Source organism: Elephantulus edwardii, unplaced genomic scaffold (genome assembly GCF_000299155.1).
Source record: "Elephantulus edwardii isolate Elephantulus edwardi_28Jun2011 unplaced genomic scaffold, EleEdw1.0 scaffold00331, whole genome shotgun sequence".
In the NCBI taxonomy this organism is placed as follows: Eukaryota; Metazoa; Chordata; class Mammalia; order Macroscelidea; family Macroscelididae; genus Elephantulus; species Elephantulus edwardii.
Genome location: NW_006400081.1, coordinates 776,263 through 798,859, shown reverse-complemented (window position 1 = coordinate 798,859; position 22,597 = coordinate 776,263). Strand labels below are relative to the sequence as shown.

Here is a 22,597-nt window from a genome sequence, read left to right as displayed (position 1 = left end):
GGGGGAAGGGGAGGAAAGCAAGGGACTAGGGGGCAAGGAGCGCAGTGCTTGGACACTATCACCAAGAGGTGGGGGCGGGGCTTGGGCGTTGCTGGGGATTTGTGCAGCACCCTGTGTGTTAAGGGTCACACAGGTGTGGGTTGCAGGGGGGTCACACAGTGTCGGGTAGTCTTCGTTCCTCTGGGGTCTCACAGTCTTTGCTCCTCTGGAGTTCTGCGGTAGGTGGCTGGCTGTTGTTCTTCCCGGGTCTCTTCCAGGTCCCTCTCGCGGTGGAACCCCATCTGGTGGTGGCGTTCTCCCGTCTGGCCCCCTTCTTAGTTTTAAGCCGTGCAGTGTTCCGCTGCTCTGTTTGCACAACAGCCACCTGGTCCAGGTTCATCATGAGCAGAATTAAGAGCTCCGAGACTCCCATTCTTCTCAATGTCAGACCCAACTTGTCATGATCCGCACAATCAAATGCCTTTGCATAGTCAATAAAGCATAAATAGACATTCTTCTGGTATTCTTTACTTTCAGCCAGGATCCATCTGACATCAGCAATGATAGTCCAGGTACAACAGCTTTTCCTAAATCCTGCTTGAACTTTTAGCAGTTTCCTATTTATCTATCTATCATCTCTCATTCTAGCCATTTTTGTGTGATCTTCAGCAGTATATTCCTTGCATATAATATTGATAATATTTATTATATTGTTCAGTAGTTCCCACATTCATTTGAATCCCTTTTCTTGGGAATGGGAACAAACATGGACCTCTTCCATTTCATTGGCCAGACAGCTGTCCTCCAGATTTCCTAACATAGACTGGTGAGTGCATTCAGGGCAGCACTGTGAATTGAAATAAGTCAGTTGGTATCCCATCAATAGCTGGAGCCTTATTTCTTGCCAATGCCTTTAATGCAGCTGCTATGGGAAATATATTGAATGACTCAGAAAGGATCAAAACAAGATAGTGGGAATACACAGAATCCCTGTACCAGAAAGAGCTGATTGACACTGAAAAATTTCAGGAAGTACCATATGAACCAGTGATTATAAATGAGGAAACAGAATTCCAGTTGCATATTATTCCTCTTGATAGTATGCCAGATAATTCTTAGGTCTTCTTCATTTTGCTTCCTTTTTATTTCACTTTTTCCTCTAACGGATAAGTACTCTGGCCTCTATCTTCTGTTTCTCTGATTCTGCAGTCCATCGCTTTCATTTTGCTCTTCTGTCCCTCCAGCATGTTGATAGCTTTGGAAATGTTGGTCTTATTATTCTGGATTACAGTTTCTTGCTTTTCTACTGGTTTTTAATATTTCATTGATTGCTATTTGCTTTGTCTTAAATTGGTGGTTAAGTTGTTTTGTTTTCTAGAGTTTTGCTTGTGACTTTCCTCAATTCTCCATCTCTTTCTTCCATCCTAAGATGGAATTCTGAATTCTCTTTGAGAGAATTCCATCAGCATTTCCTCTTCCAGTATATCCACTGACTCCATGTTTTGACCACTTTTTTTTAGTTACACTTTGTTTTATTTTTGTGGGGCTTGAGGTTATCTGCTGCTTCTGGGACATTGTGGTGATGATAGTATTGTAGGGGTTTTTTAACCTCCTTTCTTCTGTTGTATGTGAGTGCGTGTCAGGGAAAGCCAGTGAGAGCTTTATGTCTGTCTGTTGTCTAGCCATTGCACATTTAATAGATTACAACTCAATTTAACATATTGCCATTGAGTCAGAGCAAACTTATTGCTCCAATGGGGTTTTAGGAGGCTGTAAATTGCTTAGCTGGTGGATTTGAACCACCAGACAGATGTGGTATTTGGGTTGCTATGCAGCTCTCAGATAGCATAGTTAATAGGGAACTGTGTTATTTACCAAACAGACTGAAATATAAAGTAATCATAACTTTTATATGCGCTGGAAAACCAAAACATTCATGTGGCTCACTTTACTGCAAAATCTTAGCTGTGTGGAATTAAGCCCACAGTGTCTCTGAGCTGTCCTGTACTATCTTCACAGCACAGCACAGTCGGCACCCAGGGAGAGTCACACCACGCTGGCAATTACATGCTGTGGGGTCTAGCTGATGATGCATCATGTTTTGGCATAAAGTTTTAAAGGCTAATTGCAATTTTGCAACTGTATGCAAGTATGTGTATAATAGGCTAAATTACCTTTTTCCTTGTTGCAGTTAGAATGCTAAATATAAGGAATAGTCTGACTATACTTAATAGTTAATAATAAGAGATCAATAATAGCTCAAAGCATTATGGTAATGATTCTTCTGCATTTTGTAGGCAGTTCTGTGGTCAACCATTGCAAAGGATGAAAATACTGCTTTTGAGAGAAGACCTTCACCCTGAAATCCACAGCGTCCCTTTTCAGCAGGAAGTAGCTAAGAGAATACGCCATCCCCTTTTCCTTATGAATCAGGGTGAAGTCTCTCTCAGGGAGGAGTGATAGGGAATGGCAAGGGACACACTGACAAAGGAGATTAATCAGAACTGGCTTTGACAAGCACTGTGGCAATTGGACGATTAAAACAGACATGGGGGGCAAAGAAGAACGAACTGGGGGGGAGGGTGGAGAAAACACTGCAACAATGAATGAATGAAAACCCAAAATCTCTGTAAATGTTCATTAAAACTAACAAAATTTAAAAAAAAGAAAATACTTTTATATTTCCATTTTAAAAATAATTGCTATAAGTTATTTTTATGAGATTTTACATCAGTGTTTTAATGTAAGTTGATTTATATTCTTTTACCTTGTGATCTGAATTGGTGTTCCTCATTCCACTTACATAATTAATATTGCTTTTAAGTTGCATGTGCCCAAAGTGTAGGATAAGGAATTTGTCTTAATAGATAAAATGAAAATGAATGAAATTAGTATGTCAGGTATTGTGGTGATAAACAGACATTAGATAAATATCATGCCCCACCACTGCCATCCAGCATCAAGTCAAGTCCAATTCATAGTGACCTCCATGGTTTTCTGACGCCGTAAATCTTTAAGAGAGTAGACTACTCATCCTTTTACCTGGGTAGCTGCTGGATTGGAATTACCAAGCTTTTGGTTAGCAGTTCAGCACTTTACACACTGTGCCAACAGGGCCCCTTAAGTATTATGTGTGGTGTTGCTGTTTTCTGTCAAGTCAGGACTGACCAATAAGTGACCCTCCAATGGGTTTTCCAGTGGGCAGTAAATCACATGGAAGGAAATTGCCCATCCTTCTCCCTCAGAGCAGTTGGTATTCGAACGTTTGGGACTTGGGCTTTGGGATTGCAGCCCAGCTTCTTACCACTAGGCCATCATAGCTCTTTAAGTATTCTATGTGTGTCTGATATTTTCTTTTTTATAAAATAATGAAGATTTTGCTTGGCCACAGCACTGCGGAGGTGTGGAAAGAAGTGGTAAACAAATCCAATGTATGTCACCAGCTAACTGTGCTTCTTTGGATAAATTTGTTTCTGCTCGTATGCTCTTCACTTTTACACTCCCTAAGAGACTGGGCTTCATATTTGAGGCTTCTAAGAAGTTCAGCATCCTCTAATGTGCTTGTGGTGCCTTTTGGAGCATACAATGCAAAGGATACTTCAGTTAAGAAAGACAGCTCCCTAACACCTTCTTTTCTTTCTTTTCCCAGATTATGTCAGAGTGCCACAATGATCGTGCACAATAACAGTACAACCTCATCTTTGTTTCCAAACATCAGCTCTTCCTGGATTCATGGGCCCTCAGACACGGGACTGCCACCAGGAACAGTCACGCAACTTAGCAGCTATAACATTTCTCAGGCAGCTGGGAATATCTCCTCTCCGGATGGCACTGACAGTGACCCTCTGGGAGGCCACACCATCTGGCAAGTGGTCTTCATTGCATTCTTGACGGGTTTCCTGGCCCTGGTCACTATTATTGGCAACATCTTAGTTATCGTGGCATTTAAAGTCAACAAGCAGCTAAAGACAGTCAACAACTACTTCCTCTTAAGCCTGGCATGTGCGGACCTGATTATCGGGGTCATTTCAATGAATCTGTTTACTACATACATCATCATGAACCGCTGGGCATTGGGAAATCTAGCCTGTGACCTCTGGCTTGCCATTGACTATGTGGCTTCTAATGCCTCTGTCATGAACCTTTTGGTTATTAGCTTTGACAGGTACTTTTCCATCACCAGGCCACTCACTTACCGAGCCAAACGAACCACAAAAAGAGCTGGCGTGATGATTGGCCTGGCTTGGGTCATCTCTTTCGTCCTTTGGGCACCTGCCATCCTGTTCTGGCAGTACTTTGTTGGAAAGAGAACTGTGCCCCCAGGGGAGTGTTTCATTCAGTTCCTCAGTGAGCCCACCATTACCTTTGGCACAGCCATAGCGGCTTTTTACATGCCTGTTACTATTATGACTATTTTGTACTGGAGGATCTATAAGGAAACTGAGAAGCGTACCAAAGAGCTGGCTGGCCTGCAGGCCTCTGGAACAGAAGCAGAGGCTGAAAACTTTGTCCATCCGACTGGCAGCTCTCGGAGCTGCAGCAGCTATGAACTTCAGCAGCAGAACGTGAAGCACTCGGCCCACAGGAAGTACGGCCGCTGCCACTTCTGGTTCACAACCAAGAGCTGGAAGCCCAGTGCTGAGCCGATGGAGCCCGACCACAGCAGCAGTGACAGCTGGAACAACAATGACGCAGTTGCCTCCCTGGAAAACTCCGCCTCGTCTGATGAGGAAGACATTGGCTCTGAGACAAGGGCCATCTACTCCATCGTCCTCAAGCTTCCTGGTCACAGCACCATCCTCAACGCCACCAAGTTGCCCTCCTCAGACAACCTGCAAGTGCCCGATGAGGAGTTGATGAAAGCCAACCTGGAGAGGAAGCCCAACAAACTGCAGACCCAGAAGAGTGTGGAGGATGGTGGCAGTTTCCAGAGAAGTTTCTCGAAGCTTCCTATCCACTTAGAGTCAGCCGTGGATGCAGGCAAAACCTCTGATGGCAACTCCTCAGTGGGGAAGACCACGGCCACTCTACCTCTGTCCTTCAAAGAAGCGACCCTGGCCAAGAGGTTTGCTCTGAAGACCAGGAGTCAGATCACTAAGCGGAAAAGAATGTCCCTCATCAAGGAGAAGAAGGCAGCCCAGACCCTCAGTGCCATCTTACTTGCCTTCATCGTCACCTGGACCCCGTACAATATCATGGTTCTGGTGAACACCTTCTGTGACAGCTGCATCCCCAAAACCTACTGGAACCTGGGCTACTGGCTGTGCTACATCAACAGCACGGTGAACCCCGTGTGCTATGCCCTGTGCAACAAGACGTTCAGAACCACCTTCAAGATGCTGCTCCTGTGCCAGTGCGGCAAGAGGAAGAGGAGGAAGCAGCAGTACCAGCAAAGACAGTCCGTCATCTTCCACAAGCGTGTCCCTGAGCAGGCCTTGTAGGACACAGCCGACTGCTGTAGCGATGGCCAAGCGCACATGCCAACCCACACACCTTAAGAGGGGGTCGGGGGAGGTGGCAGTGGTTTCCACACTCACAAAGCAGCCTTGCCAAGGGTGTGAAGCAAGCTGCCTGTTTACTGATCTTTTGGGTGAGCCCATTTAAATATAAGTCACATAGTTACACAGTACTGAAGATAAAGAAAATTATCCTGAAATAGACTTCGAGGCATCCTGAAAAATAAGAGAAAGATGGGTTTTGTTTTTCTTTTTTCATGAAAAGGGTGGGGGAAAATACTTCACAGCAATTACAGACCAAATCAACCTGCCTGGGTGTGTTCTTTCCCATGAGCTCTGGAATCTCCAAGGATCCTGGCTTTGAACCAGATGCTGCGTGGTACCCAGCCAGCTGATGGATCCCTGGTTTCGGAAACAATTGCGTGTGTCACCAGGCTGAACCTTTGTGCCCCCATAGAGATTCCTGTCTACTCTATGTGTTGTTAAACTCTCTTGTGGACTTAATTCTCAATTCTTGCAAAGTACTGTTTTGTGCAGATCAAGTTTCATACAAATAAAGATACATAAGTACACGTGTATGTGTGAGTTTCACACACACACACACACACACACACAAGAACGCACACACACACACACACACACACACACACACACATGTATATAATATACTGGGAAACACTCAACTGGCAATTATGACGGCAGCATGTATGTTTCCAGTACTTCGGGAACTGACTTTCTCTAGGATCCTGACACAACATAAGGGTAAGCCCAATTTAATGCTTTGGGGATGTTTTCCACAAACCACTCTGGGAGAAATTCTCTCTCACAAGCCAAGTCGAGCACCGTGGTTTGACCGACGCAGAGTGTAAGCAATCTCTTTTTTTGGTATCTTCTTTAACACCGCAAACCCAGAGCCCTTCTCAGCTCTGAGAGTGAGTCACAACCACGTAGTGGAACTTAAAAGTCCAAATCTGGACGTGGTTCCAAACAAAGTTCCTGCTAGCTAAACCGCTTGAAATGCAATAATCATGTCACGTTTGAATGTCATTACACAGCAATATATAAAGAAAAGAAAAGTTGTAAGAGAAGGAGAACATAGAATTTTAGGTCTTGCTACCTGGAACTTTCCACAAGAATAAAGGGCTTAAAACTTTGTAATAGAGCAGTGGCCAGTGTCCTCCAGGAGTAGGTAGGGTTTGGACAGTGGCATGGCCTCTGGAGAAAGGACTCCTTTGGCAAAATATTGCTCCAAATTGATTTCCTTACATTTTGGAAACTTACTTTTTTTATTACCCTTTGAATCAAACCACATGATTCTTGTTTTACTTGGGGGATGAGATAGGCTGCTGCTGTCGTTGTTGTTGTTGCTGCTGCTGTAGCTGTTGAAATTCCTTTTCTTTTTCTTCTTGCTGGGCTGTGTGGGCAGAGGGTGGGGTGGGAGTGGGGAGGGGTGGAAACACTTACCTTTGTACCAGGCCTCAGTGTTGTGAGCTGGGCTACAAGCTGCTTTTGTATTAAGTGTGAGGTGGTGTTTACAGGTAACTTTGACAACAGTGGACGTGTACTCCGTGGTGTCTGTGTATCTGAACTATTTAATTTTGTGTTATGTTTATATGAAGAAATATTTATGCATACTTCACAAAGTGTTTATTTAATGTTGATAAATATTACTTTTCAGTCCTCAGCCATGGTAGCCTTTTAAAATGATTCTTTGAGGTCTGCTTGAGCAATGAATGGAGTATATTGAGCTTCCATGCGACTGAAAAGAAAAAGCGTCATCCTATTGGCATCAGCACATATCCAGCTCTTTTGAAGTAATAAAAAGTCAGCTGTAACATCAACATACATTTTAAAACCACTCTTTAGTTAATCCTGATCGGACCTGACCAAAAGAACTCTCCACCGTTGTATTCGAAATTATTTTCAAGGCAAAAAAAAGAAAATCTGCATAATTGAGAGTTAGTTTCTTTTGCCCACATTCAACCAAAGAACAAGAAAAAACAGAGACTCTTTTCTAACATGTGTAACTGCAGAATGTTGTGTTATCCACCTGTGAAATGTCTATTAAGCAATTGCTTCTATATTTTATTACTCAAGTTGGCCTGGCACTAATAAATATGTGAATGCTTATTAAAGTCTCCCAGTACTTCAGTACTTCCCACCCTGAGATTCCTGCCCTGCTTCACTCTCAAAAGGAACATTTACCTAATTTAAGAACTCAAAACCAACTATTAGACTTTAATTTGAGAAGTGGAGATGCCTTGTTATTTTACTATGATAATTACAATTTTAAATGAGCATGATTGTCTATGGACCTTTCTCCTTTCATGATGCTGACAACAGTAGAAAGAAACAAACTAAGAACCTAGCCCTACTTTTGTGTTACTACTTTTGTGTTACTGGTTTAATTACAGAATTCTTTTAAAGCCTCTTACGGATGAAAGATGCAGTTAATAGTATTGACTAACATGACTATTGATTCTTTTTTTAGAAAGGTATGTCCAACAGCTGTACCGTTTTCATAAAAGGACAGTAAGATTCATTTGAATGTAAGGAATGTAGAATTTTATTGATGATGCAGTGAGTATGATTAGACTTAGTTGCATGTGCATTTGTCACTGGGATCATTACAGAAGATGTTTGGCACTGATCAAAGTGTCTTTATTCCCAGATTGGGAATCAAATGGTTTCATTTTATATGAATGATGTTTTCGGAGTTTCCAAGATAATTTAAGTGAAAGAAAAAAATAATCACAATTAAAACATATGTAATCTTTCTCTCCCTCTCCTTCCCTCACCCACAACAACACACACACACATACCCACTCCACCCCCACATACACACCCCTCAGTCATCCATTCTGTTCTGCAGTTCCCCCCACTCCTACCTGTGACCTCTGCACTGTTGTTGTTGTTGTTGGGTGCTGTCAAGTTGAGTATGACTCATAGTGACACTATGAATAAGCTATACTATTATACAAGCAATATTCTATTCTAGTTCTCCAAAATATTTTGAACTACTGTTACTCTGAAACATGAGGTTGGTTTTTCCCTGGAGTGACCAAATTAAAAATGAGCAAACCAAGTTTCATTGAAGAGAGAAAGGCTTTTAATTAGGAAGTTAGTGGATTAGAGAAAGGTGAAAACAGCAAGGTGTGCCGTTGAGATACAACCTCCCTTTCAACAAGTGTCCAATATGTCGGGAGAGAAACAAAGGCTCTGGAGTGGTGATGGATACGCCTACAGCCGGCCTGTGAATAGAATGGTTGTTCAATGTCTGTTCAGTCTATACAGTCACTCCAGCCTTAGGACTTTATTTCTACCTGCGAGGTCCCACATCCAGGTATCTTTCTAAAGGCACTGAATGTTCTCTCCTGTGATAAATTGAGTCTTACAAGAATTTTTCTCCTAGTTAAGAAGTGGGGGAAAATCCAGCTTACATAAAAGAACTGTAAGACAAACAGAAGAGGTTGGTACTGCTAACTTCTTACTGGTAGGTGTCTCCCTTCAACACTATACCTCTCAGGTCCACCCTTTATTCTCAAAATATGGTTCAGCTCTGCTGATTCACTCATAATAATTCTCACTCTCCTCCTGCTTTCTTGCCTCCTTCCCATACAGTCAGTTCTGACTCATAATGACCCTCCATTGAGTTCCAGAGGATGTGAATTCAGGTAACAGGAGAAAACTACCCGTCTTTCTCCCATGAAACCCTGTCCTGCCTCCTTCTCAAAAGGATCATTGACCTAATTTAAAAAAAAACAACAAACACAGAACACAACAACAACTATTAGAATTAAATTTGAGAAAGAAATGCTGATATTTGCTGACTTTCATAATGACAGTTTTAAATAAGCACATTTATCTCTGGATCCTTGTCCTTGAACCTCTAGAGACATACACTCTTTTGGTTAGCAGCACAGCTTTAGAGGACGCCAGCAGAGCTCCATCCAATAGTCCTAGACTATTATAAAAGGTGTGGACCACCAAATGAGAGTTAGAAGTTGCTGTGGCTGAAAATCTAACAGACATGTCAGCTTTTTCTGTTAACCCTCATTTGTTGTAGATGGCCAAGTCTCGTGCTCTAGAGAGGGAAGTAGAAGGGCAGAATGCTGAAGAAAAGCATGCAGCCACAGTTCTGCTCTAAGTAGTGAAGAGTAATGCTAGGTGGAGAAACCTGATGTAGCCTATAGTGAGAGAGAGGAGGAGTCTGAGCACCATGTGAGTGTTCTATACTTCCTTGAATAGGGATGATTCCATAATGGGGACCTACATTCACAAATTAGACTCTGGCATTAGAAACTTTAAAGGACACACCAATGAATCGCAGACTCATCAAAGATGTGTTGACTTAGAATACAATCACCAGGAGTTCTATGTCTTCAAGTATGCATATCACTTCCCCTTAAGCTCTTTAGGTTCTTGATACTAAACTATGCCACAAAAATCAAACCATCTCCTATGTTCCTTCCTATAGCAAGCCAGTAATAGATGTTTAGTTGGATCAGTAATTATAGTGATGATGATGTATGTGTGGAGGACATAAAAACTATTGTTTTTCTTTTATATTATTATTAGGATACTTTTTTGTGGGAAAAAAGGAGTGCTCACAATTTGTTGGAAAACTTGTTTTAAATATCACTTTAGTTTGGGGATCAATAGAGTTTCTAATTATTGGATGTTTGGTTTACTTTTGGAGTGGTATTTCTTGTAATGGGACTTAAACCTTACAGAGTTTAATGCTTAAAAATATGCCCTTTCTTCAGTGTAAGCAACCTATGTTCTACAATGTCCTCTAAAAAAATACACTTTTCTCAAATATGATAAGCAGCAACCTTGGTTAAGATATTCTTTTTATTCCTATAACAGGCTCAAGAAAAATATCACTATTACCCATCCACAGATGGAAGCCAAACTTATTTTCCAGATTTTATGTTAAAAGTATTCAAACTCTTCCAGGATTAGTGCTAAAGGAATAAATATTCTAGATATAAGGCATAGGTCCTAGAGACAGTAACCTAGAGCTAGAGAATCCCATTTTCTTTTTCTGTATCCAATGCAACTGGTGAGAAAAGAGGCTCATGTTGAGATGATGGAAATGAGTATCAAGACATTAAATGATTGGGTGGCTGTTGAGAATTACCAATGAGTCAGCTCTAACTTACAGCAATCCCAGGTGCAAGAGAAGAAAACCTGCCTTATCCAAAACCACACTCACAGTCTACATTGTTCTTAAGTCCATTCTTGGCAATGCCTGCATCAGTCTATCACATTGAGGGTCTTCCTTTCTCTCTCTCTCTTTTTAGTGATATAATTTTTTTTAATTTATTACTAATTTCAATGAAAATTTACAGAGACTTTGGATTTCCATTCATTCATTGTTGCATTTTTCTCCCCTCCTACTCCTCCCCCCCTAGTACACTACCCTCTTGGAAAAGTAAAGGAAAAATTCTTGCATTGTTTTACAATCCCTCCCCCCATGTCCACTCCACTAGGCTATCATCATGTTTTCTTCCAAGAAGCACTCTGGTTTCACTTCTTCCAAGCTAAACTGTTCCTTCTTTTGACAGTCCATGGTGTATTCAATATCATTTGTCAGAACCATAATTGAAAGGCATCGATTCTACCTCTGCCTTCCTTATACATTGTCCACGTTCCGTATGAATATGAAAAAACTGAAAATGCCATGGCCTAGGTCAAGTGTACCTTAATCTTTAAAGTGACAACCTTTTTCTTTAAAGCTTTAAAGAGGTATGTGACTAAAGGTTTGTCCGATGCAGCCTATCATTATTTTTTGACTGCTCCTTAAATGAGTGTTGATTGTGGATCCAAGCAATATTAAATCATTGAGGACTTCAGTCTTTTCCTTGCTTATCATGATGTTGCTAATTGGCCCAGCAATGAGGATATTTTTCCCCCTTATATTGAGATGATCTTCCTCAGTAAGTTCTTCAAGTACTCTTCACTTTCAGCAAGCAAAGTTGTGCCATCGTTTTATCACGGATTATTGAATGACTATACTCAATAAAAATTTGTACCTACACAGTGTTTTGTTGACTGCCTCCTAAGTGAGAAAATGTTAGTATTGTTTCTAAAGATACATATATTACATTGACAGATTCACGCAAACTTGACTGTTAAATGATTTATCACAACATTAGGCTCTTGGGTGCTCCAATGGACCTAGAAACTCAGCACAGACTGAATCTGCCCTGGTCTATAACCACACAAACATCTGTCCAAAGAACCAAACTGACTCATATCCTAGCAGCACAGGACATGCTACTTGAAAGGTAAGTGGCAGGGGGAAATCATATGCTCACTTGTAAAGATGTATTCTTACAGCATTCCTTGCCAAACTTAGTAACCAGTATAAAAGAGGAAGACCCTCAATGAAATGTGTACAGGATCTGGCAGCAGTGAGCTTAGATGTGTCAGGGATGATAACGTTGGTGCAGGACAGGATTCAGATCTGTTGGTGAGAAGCTTGCTATGAGTCATATGCAACTCCACATTATAGAACGACAACCTTATGAAGGAACCCTACTGGTACAGCAGGTAAGCACTTGATTGCTAACTGAAAGGTTGGCAGTTTGAATCCACCTAGCCTCTCTGTGGGGAAAAAAACCTGTGGTTCTCTGCTCCCCTAAAGACCACAGACCAGCAAATCCTATGGAGCAGTCCTGTTTTTCAGGCTGGGTTGCCGTGAGGTTCCACAAGAGGGCATGTAACAACAGGAACCCAATATTTAACTAAAACTCACAAAGTATAAATATTAATTATTGTTTTTTAAGTCTAGAATTCTTAGCCATTGTGCTGTTCACATAATAGATCACAAATTCATTTTTTTATCCTTTATTATATGGGTTTGTGAAAGGTAGGAACTGAGCCTTACTGCTGCTAGTTGTTTGTTGCTAGTTAGTTGTCTTCAGATCGATTCTGACTCACAGGGGACTCCTGGGTGCAGAGGGGAACAGTGCCAACAGGGTTTTTAAGGCTGCGGCTTTCCAGAAACACATCCAAAGGCATGGAGTCCAAGACAAGTCTGGACAGATAGGGGCCAACTGCCAAACCTACCCCTCATAGTCCAGCACTTGCACGTGTACCACCCAGGGACGCCAGTAAATATCGTAGAATATTTCATGCCCTCCTCATTCATTAGGTAATCATCACCTATGACTGAGAAAAGGATCAAATAGATAAGTCTTGGTGAAGGTGCAGCCAGAGTGCTCCTTAGAGGCAAAGAGGATAAAACTTCATCTCACAAACTTTGGCTATGTTGCTGTTATTATGTGCCATCAAGTCACCTGCGACTCATAGTGACCCATGTACAACAGCCCTAAACCCTGCTCTATCCTGTGCCAATCGAGAGGGTATTCCTTGGAGAGGGACATCACGCTTGGAAAGGTAGAGAGTGAAAGAGAGGAGAACCTTCAACCAGATAGATAGTGATGACTACTGCAGTGGGCTCACATTAGTTGATGTTAGATGGCCGAAATCAGGGAATACCAGAGGAAGGTATATCTGTGCTTCATTGACTATGCAAAGGTGTTTGACTGTGTAGATCATAACAAACTGTGGCTGACTCTGAGAAGAATGGGAATCCCAGAACACTTGATCGTTCTAATGTGAAACTTATACTTGGACCAGGAGGCAGTCGTCAAAACAGAGCAAGGGAACACTGCATGGTTCAAAATTGGGAAGGGCGTACGCCAGGGATGCATCCTATCTCCATACCTTTTCAACCTATATGCAGAACAGATTATCCGGGAAGCTGGGCTCTAGGAGGAGAAATGTGGGGTCAAGATTGGTGGACGATTTATCAACAATCTGCGTTATGTGGATGACACAACCCTGCTTGCATTTTAGACCTGAAGCGCCTGCTGCAGAGTGTCAAGGACTGCAGCCTACAATATGGATTGAGGCTCAATGTCAAGAAGACAAAGATTCTCACCACTGGACCAATCGGCAGCATCAGGATGGATGGTGAAGAGATTGAGATTGTACACAGCTTTAGCTTGCTTGGCTCCACAGTCAACAGTCTTGGCACCAGCAGCCAGGAAATTAAAAGGCGCATTGCCATGGGAAAGTCTGCTGTTAGGGACCTCTCCAAAGTAATGAAGAGTAATGGTGTCTCTCTGGAGACTAAGGTGCATCTGATACAGGCCATGGTCTTCGCAATAACTTGTTATGCATCAGAGAGTTGGACAATGACCAAGGAGGATAGAAGGAGAATTGATGCCTTTGAGCTGTGGTGCTGGAGAAGAGAATACCATGGACTGCTAGGAAAACAAACAGATTTGTCCTAGAAAGGGTTAAATCGGGTGGCTTCTTGGGGGCAAGGATTCTGAGGCTCCGTCTAACATACTTTGGACATGTTGTGAGGAGAGACAGGTCCTTGGAGAAGGACATCATGCTTGGCAGGGTGGAGGGACAGCTTAGGAGAGGAAGGCCCTCTATGAGGTGGATTGATTCAGTGACTGGGATAATTGGGATGGGAGTGTCAGAGACAGTGCGATTGGCACAGGACAGAGCAGAGTTTAGGGCTTTTGTACATAGGGTTGCAATGAGTCGCAAGCGACTCGACGGCACATAACAACAACAACAATATCTGCACTTTATTTAATGTAGTTTCCATGCCCTTATTAAAGGAATCAATAGCCAGTACTTCCTCCATCGTTGTTTTCATACATCTTATCCATTATTTCTCCTGAAAGCAAATTATGATCTGGCATGCCTGCAACTGTGTAGTAAATATTATTCCTTGAACTTAACGATGAAGTACATATATAAATTTAATATAAGTCAGATCATTGTTAGCTTTCATTTTAACCCAAGGTCTCTAAATAATAATTTTTATTCTATAACAGAGTAGGAACATGGAAGAAATAAATCTTAGTGGATGATGATCTGTACAAAGTCTGAAATGAACTATGTGCCTGTGATTGTATCAGTGCCATGCTGTTTTGTTTACTACTGCTGTGTAGTAGGTTTGGAGGTCAGAGAGTCCTATGCCTCCCACCTCATTTTTGTTTCTCAGAAATGTTTTGCTTATTTGGGGTCTCTTGACTCCTCAAATAAATTTGAAATTGTGAATGATGTAGGAAGGATCAAAAGAAGATAGAAGAAATACACAGAGTCAACGTAACAAAAAGAATTTGTTGACACAAAACCATTTCAGGAAGTAGTATAGGATCAGGATCAATAGAAATTAAGAAAGACATTCAAGCTGCACTGAAGATGTTAACAAAAAAAAAAAAATAAGACCTCAGAAAGTGATGGATTACCAACTGAGATGTCTCAACAGAGGCAATCATGTATGCAATCACTACCTTAGCCCAAAAAAGTCTGAAAGACAGCTACCTGGTAAACTGACTGGAAGAGATTCATATTCTCATTCCCAAAAGAGGTGAGCCAACAGAATCCAGAAATTAGAGAACAATATCATTAATACTACGTGCATGTGAAACCTTGATGAAAGTTATTCAAAACAGGCTGCAACAGCACATCAATGGGAAATGCCAGAAACTCAAGCTCAATTCAAAAGAGGCCAGGGCACAAAGGATATCATTGTTGTCATGGCTGAAAGCAGAGAATACCAGAAAGATGTTTACTTATGTTGTATTAACTATGCAAAGGCATTTTACTGTGTGGACCATAACAGTGTATGCATAACCCTGAGAATAGTTAGTAATCTCAGAACACTAAACTATGCTAGTTTTAAATAATTGTGCTAGTTTGAAACCCATACCTGACCAAGATGTAGAAAGCAACGCATGATTCAAAATAAGGACTGTTGTGCATCAGGGTTATCTTTTTGTATACCTATTCAATCTGATTGTATATTGAGCAAATAATATCTGATAGATAAACTGAGCAAATCATTCAAGAAACTGAACATTATGAAGAAAAATGTAGCATCAGGATTGGAGGAAGATTCCTTAACAGCCTGTGGGATGCAGATGATACACGCTTGCTTTCAAAAACCTAAGAATATTTGAAGCACTTTCCGTGGAACGTCAAAGACTACAGCCTTCAGTATAGGCTACTAGCAGAGTAAGCACCCCCATCAGCCCTGGGATGCATGCTTATTGTTAGAAGTAATTAATATAAGTAGCTGCAAGGAGTGGGAGACATTTTTTACCTCAAAGAAAACAATTTTGTGCTTTGGACGTTGTTTATCAGACTGCCCCCCCCTTTGTGGAATGAATGGAAGCCAGCAGGAGACACCCCTCATTCCAGCTGCACTCTTTCCTCACAGTTCATTCAAGTTTAGAGAGTTGTAGTTGTTCTGTCTTTTAACCACTGGTTCTATCCTTGCCTTTTTAGATATTCGTCTCAACTGAGCTATGAATATCCCTGAGAATGCATAAAGACTGTCCAGAAGATGCTACAGTATTGTCAGTTTAAGGAAGTAATTTCTGCCATAATTACTGTTTCTCAGAGGTTCTCTCTTTTCTGACTGTGTGTGTGTGTGTGTGTGTGTGTGTGTTAAAACAAACAACTCTGGCCAATTTTATTGAAGAAAAAAATATTACAAAATTTCCTTTTCACCAGTCTGTTCTTGCCTACTTTAGTAATACCAGAATCACCTGGATCAACGATAGCCAGTGTGCACACTCTATAGTATTTTCCACATCTTTTGCCCAGTTCAATATTTTTGTCACTGTAGAGATAGATACCAGTTTGGGCCAATATGGCATCGCATTTCAGATTTCCTCAAGGCTGGGCAGTTGTTGACAAGGATGGTCAACTTGACTTTTCCTTTGCTGATCATCTTCAGAGTCTACTTGCACCCCAACACATATTTTTCACTTTTCATAACAAGTTGGAGCCTAGACTTGATCAACTCCATAGATTTGTTTTGGGCGGTGGGGGGTTGAAGCTACTATCTTCTAGCCTTAGGTGCTGGCTGGTTTTCAACCAGCAGCTGCCAATGAAATACTCTTTCATGACTACATTATTTTTTTTTCTACTCTGTATAACATGCCTCTCACCTGGTATGAGTCTTACTTACAATAGTGGATTGTGCCCATGTACAAAAAGTCTGGACAACAAAAGAAGAGTTTTGAAATTCATTAGAGAGTGCCCTGTGATACAAAAGCAAGTATTTTCTGTAAGAAACTCTAAGGAGAACAGTCCCTGTTTCACCCGGGGACCAAACTCATAGCCTCAATTTCTCAGGCTTTTGATTGGTTCATCTATCCAGCCATCTTTATAACTATTCATCCATCCATCTAATCATCTTTTTTATTAATTAAAATTTGGGGTTGAAGTGGTTGTTATAAAAATATATTTTAACACATTTCTTTGAAAAGGAAAAAGGTTCAAGCGTTTTCCCCCCACAAAATGTGAATATATATTCTTCCATGTTATGTTGTATTTAACAAAATCATTGCTCTTTAGTTCTGCATAGTATTCCATTATGTGAATATACCATAATATAAATATCATAAGGAAAAATACTGCATAAGAGCATTGTTGTAGAGAGAAAAGGGTAACTAGTATTATGTGGATAGGAGCTCAAAAGGGGAAGGGGACAGTGGTAGAGGGTGAAGAGGGAATCACTGAGATGACAGAGTTTGGAGGGCAGGAGGAGAGGTGGTGAGTGAGTTAGGCAAGGAGCCAATGGGGACCTGAGAGGACAAGGTAGTAATGGGTATATATCAATGATTAATTTTGTAAAATACAATGTATGGGTGATGATTTGAAGCACAATGTGAGTGTAGAAATACCAGATGTCATTTACATGAATGATATACAATGCATACAAGTTTTGTGTGTAAACCAATAGAAAATAAAAATATATTGGGAGGAAAGGAAATGTAATTTAGAGAATTCTGGCAAGATCTTCAGCCTTCATTATGGATTAAATCTCAACATCAAGAAGATAAAAATCCTCACTGCTGGCTTCATAGCCAGCAGATGAAAGATAATGATACATAGACAGATGATAGATGATAGATAGATGATAGATAGATAGATAGATAGATAGATAGATAGATAGATAGATAGATGATAGATAGATAGATAGATAGATAGATAGATAGATAGATAGATAGATAGATATAAGAGAGAAAGAAAGAATATTGAAATTTTCAATGATTCCATCTTGGTTGGATCCAAAATCAACACCCTTGGCACCAGCTCTCAAGAAATCAAAAGATATATTCCTGCACTCTATAATCCAAGTATGGCTGCCCTTGAACCTTCCTGACTGCAACATAAAGAGAAGGCTTGGGATTTTTTTTTTTCAAAAAAAAATATTCCAACAGGAAACAGATGTGCACCAGCTGCAGCTTCTCAGAAAAAATATATTCCTACACTCTATGATCCAGGTACAGCTGTCCTTGGGCCCTCCTGACTTAAACACACAGAGAAGGCTTGGAATTTCTTAAGCCAAAGAGTAATAGGTATGAACCAGTCATAGTTTCCAGAAAACAGCACTCACCTTGCTTAAGCCATGAGGCCACAGGCCCTCAGGCTGAAAGAGGAGCACTAATAAACAGGCTCTTCACAGAGCATTGCCAACCATGGAACATTACACAGTTATAAGAACCCAAAAGCTGCCAAAAAAAATATTCACATAACGTCAAATAAGCAGTAGGATCCTTCAAACATCATAAGAAAACAAAATAATCCTTCCTTAAAAAATCAAAGCATATTGCAAACCCAATGAATACCCCAAACAAAAAGAACCAGAAGAAATATAATAACGAGTTATTATAGAAGAAAGTGGCAAGTGCGGAAGAAGTGGAAGTGATGGAAGCCATTAAGGAAGCAAATACTCCAGAGACAGGGAACCAAAAGAAATATATGGATGAGGAGCAACTTGAACAAAGAAGAAATAATTGAAACTATAGATAAAGAGGTACAAGAACTTAAAAACAATCATTACAGAACAGAGAGGGTACAGCCAACAAAGTAATGGAAATAACAGAAATTCATGGAAATGTAATCCAAAATATTAAGACTGAAATGGCTTAAGTGTCCAATATGCTGGAGGGACAAAAGAAAAAAAAGGTAGAACAGAAAAGAGGAACAGATAGTCAGTGAGGAAGAAGACAAGAACTTCAACAGAAACAGAAGCAAAATCGGAGATATTCATAAAGCAAATGAAGAAAATATTAGAATCATGTGGATGGCATCTTAAGAAAGAATACACATATGATTGAATTCCAGAACATGAGAGAGACAGGGAAATCACTGAGGAAATTGTGGAAGAGGTACTAGAAGAAAAAATCCAAGTCATTAGAACAAGGAAATCTACATTCAAGAAGCTCAGTAAACATCAAATAGAATTGTTTCTGTTATTGTTGTTGTTAGGTGCTGTCAAGTTGGGTGTGACTTACAAAAGATCTGAACTATGTTCTATCCTGCACCATCCTCACACTTCCTGACACACAAGATCCCATTGCAGCAGTTACTGCATCAGTCCACCTAGTTGAGAGTCTTCCTCTCCTTCACTGACCCTCCATCCTTCCCAGCATCATGTCCTTCTCCAAGGAATAGCCCCTCTAAGCAACATGTCAAAATATATGAGTCAAAAACCTCATCATTCCTTACTCCAAAGAACAGTCTGGCTATACCCTTTCCAAAACATATCTATATGTTCTCTTGGCTGTCTATGGGATGTTCAGGGATCTTCTCCAACACCATAGTTCAAAGTCATCAATTCTTCTTCTGTCATGCTTATTCATTGTTCAGTTCTCAGATGCATAATGGCCTGAACCAGACACACCTTAGTTCTCAAACTGACATCATTACTCCTCAATAATTTGGATAGGTCCCTAACTGCAGACTTTCCAAGTGAAATGCTTCTCCTTACTTCCTGACTGCTGGTATCAAGGGTATTAATTGTGGATCCGAGCAAGAGGAAGTTGTTAACAGTTTCAGTATCCTCTCCATACATCATGATGCTGCCTCTTGGTCCAGTGGTAAGAATCTTTGTTTTCTTGATATTGAGATGCAATCCATACTGAAGGCTACATTCTTTGATCTTCTGTAACAAGTGGTTCAAGTCCTCCTCACTTTCAGCAAGCAAGATTGTGTCATCTGCATAATTATTGATGAGTCTGCCTCTAATCATGATGCCACACTCCTCTTCATAGAGTCCAGCTTCTTGGATAATTTGCTGAGCATACAGATTTAATGGAAGAGGCCATGGTTCCAGGGATATCATTGCTGATGTCAGATGGATCCTGGATGAAAGTAAAGAATACCAGAAGAATGTGTATTTGTGCTTTATTGACTATGCAAAGGCATTTGACTGTGTAGATCATAACAATTTGTGGCTGACATTGAGAAGAATGGGAATCCCAGAGCACTTAATTGTGTTCATGCATTATTTATACCTGAATCAGTAGGCTATTGTGCAAGCAGAGCAGAGGAATGCTTCATGGTTTAAAAGTGAAAAGGAGTGTGTCAGGATTGTACTATCTTTCCATAAATAGACCCCAAAACATCCATGTTCTTGCAATGGTGAATAACGCCGCTATGAATATTGGTGTACAAGTCTCCATTTGTGCCTCAGTTCTCATTCTCTTGGGGTATATTCCAAGCAGTGAAATATATCTCACTCTAGTAGCAGTGGCAAAGTTCACTGCCTGGAATATACTCTGAAAACAAAGGGAGATTTGTACATGAGTGTTCATAGTGGCATTATTCATCATTGCAAGAACACGGAAACAGCTCAAATGCCCAAGCACAATCAAATGGACACATTTATGGACCAAATGGTAGACCTGCAAAATACTTAAAACAACAGTCAACAGAATTGAAGAAAGAAATAGGCAGCATCACAATAGTGGTAGGAGACTTTAAAACATTCCACTCACCAAAGCATAGTTCAAATAAAAAGAAATTTAACAAAGATATAGAATATCTAAACTATACAATCAACCAACTCAATATTGTATATGTGTTTAGGGAACTGAACCCAATTAAAACCCAATTCGTTTTCTTCTCAAGTGCACATGGTACACTCTCCAGAATGGATCATATATTAGGACACAAAGCAAGCCTCGGCAAATTCAGAAACATTGAAACAATACAAAATATCTTCTCAGAGCCCAATGCCATAAAACTAGAAATTAATCTCATGAGGATAAAGCTTAGAAAACCACTCTTATGGAAGCTAACTAACACCTTACTTGAACTCAATTGGATTATAGAAGGACTAAGAAAGTAAAAAGTTCTTTGAAACAAATAAAATATAATATCCAAAACCCTCTGGGATGCAGCTAAGGCAGGTCTGGGGAGGGGCAGTTCATAGCAATAGGCATATACATTTAAAAAAAGGAAGAAATAAGTAAAATTAATGAACTAATTCAATTCCTTCATTAAATAGAAAAAAGAACAACAATCTAATCCAACAGCCTCTACAAGAAAGGAAATTAGAAGAACAGGATCTGAAATCAATGATAGAGTAAACAGAAAACAATTTAAACAATGAACAAGACCAGGAGCCGGTTTTTTGAAAGAGTTAATAAAATTGAGAAACCATTGGCAAACGTAATAAAAGAAAAATAAGAGAAGACACAAATAACTCTATTAAGAAATTAGAGAGATGACATCACAACAGAACCAGATTAAATTAAATCTTTTTTTTAACCCTGGAATATTATGAAAAGCTATACTCTGCTAAATTTGAAAACTTAGAGGAGATGGAAAAATTCCTTGAAAATCATGCCCTACCCAGGTTGACTTGGACAGGTGTAGAACACTTGAACAGAGTTCATCACAAAAGAAGAAACTGAGCAGGTCATAAAAAGACTTCCCAACAAAAATGAAACTGGACCAGATAACTTCATGGCTGAATTCTACCAAACATTCAGATAAACTGTATCTTCAATTCTACTTAAATTTGTTAAAAAAAAATAGAAAAAGTAGCAACACTCCCATAGTCATTCTATGAAGAAAGCATAACCTCAATACCAAAACTAGGCAAAGATAAATCCAGAAAGAAAACTACAGACCATTCTTTCTCATGAATGAATATAGATGCAAAAATCCGTAACAAAAATACTGGCCAATAGAATCCAACAGATTACTTTTTTAAAAAAATTCATCATGACCAAGTGGGATGCATAACACGTATGCAAGGGTGGTTCAACATAAGAAAAACAATGTAATTCATCACACTAACAAAGCAAATAATAAGAACCACTTGATTCTAGCAACTGATGCGAAAATATCCAACACCTCTCCCTGATTAATAGACTCAGCAAAACAGGTAATAAAAGAGAATTCCTCAAGATAGTGAAAAGTATATACACAAAACCAAGAACCAATACCCTTCTCAATGGAGAAAGACTAAAAGCATTCTCCTTGCTAACAGGGAGCAGATAAAGATATCCCCTGTCACCACTTCTATTCAATATTGTATTGGAAAGACTTGTAGAACAATATGGCAAGAAAAATAAGAAGCATCTAGATCAGAAGATGGTGAAACTGTCGCTACATGCAGATGATATGACAGTGAGCACAGAAAACTCCAAAATCTCAAACAAAAAATGGTTAGAGCTAGTACACCAATTCAGTAGAGTGGCAGTATTCAAGATAAATATCCAAAAGGCAGTAGGATTCCTCTACAGTAACAAAGAAAACACAGAGAAGGAAAATAAGCAATGCCATTTACAATTGTTGTTGTTATGTGCCACAAGTCGCCTGTGACCCTACGTACAGCAGCTCTGAAGCCTGCCCTGTCCTGAGCCAGTCTCGTTAATTCCAACACACCAACTCCCAATGCCCCAGTATCAATCCATCTCATGTGGGGTCTTCCTCTCCACCCTTCCAAGCATGATGTCCTTCTCCGAGGACCGGTCCTCCTGGCCATGTGCCAAAGTATGTGAGACAGAGCTTCAAAATCCTAGCCTCCAAGAAGAAACTTTGTTTCACCCTCTACAAGATAGACCTATTTTTTTTCTTGACAGTCCGTGTTACGTTCAAGACTTTCCTCCAGCACCACAGCTCAAAGACATAGTTTCGCTTTCTGTCATCCTGAGTCATTGTCCAGCTCTCTGAACCATGGCCTGCAGTCTCCATTTACAGTAGCCAACGACAAATCCAGATATTCAGGAATAAACCTAAATAGAGATACAAAGAGTATTGAGGGTACCGGGGACTGCTAGGAAAACAAACAGATTCATCCTGGAAAGGGT

At 40.3% G+C, this 22,597-nt stretch overlaps 1 protein-coding gene across 1 annotated transcript; it reads left to right on the top strand.

Annotated features, from left to right (window-relative positions):
• The first annotated feature begins 3,634 nt into the window (after window positions 1-3,634).
• On the top strand, window positions 3,635-5,420 carry LOC102864449 (muscarinic acetylcholine receptor M3-like). The gene has a single exon (XM_006901557.1). It carries the CDS (start codon window positions 3,648-3,650, stop codon window positions 5,418-5,420), a length of 1,773 nt encoding a protein of 590 aa, XP_006901619.1. The 5' UTR covers window positions 3,635-3,647.
• The last annotated feature ends 17,177 nt before the right edge of the window (window positions 5,421-22,597 follow it).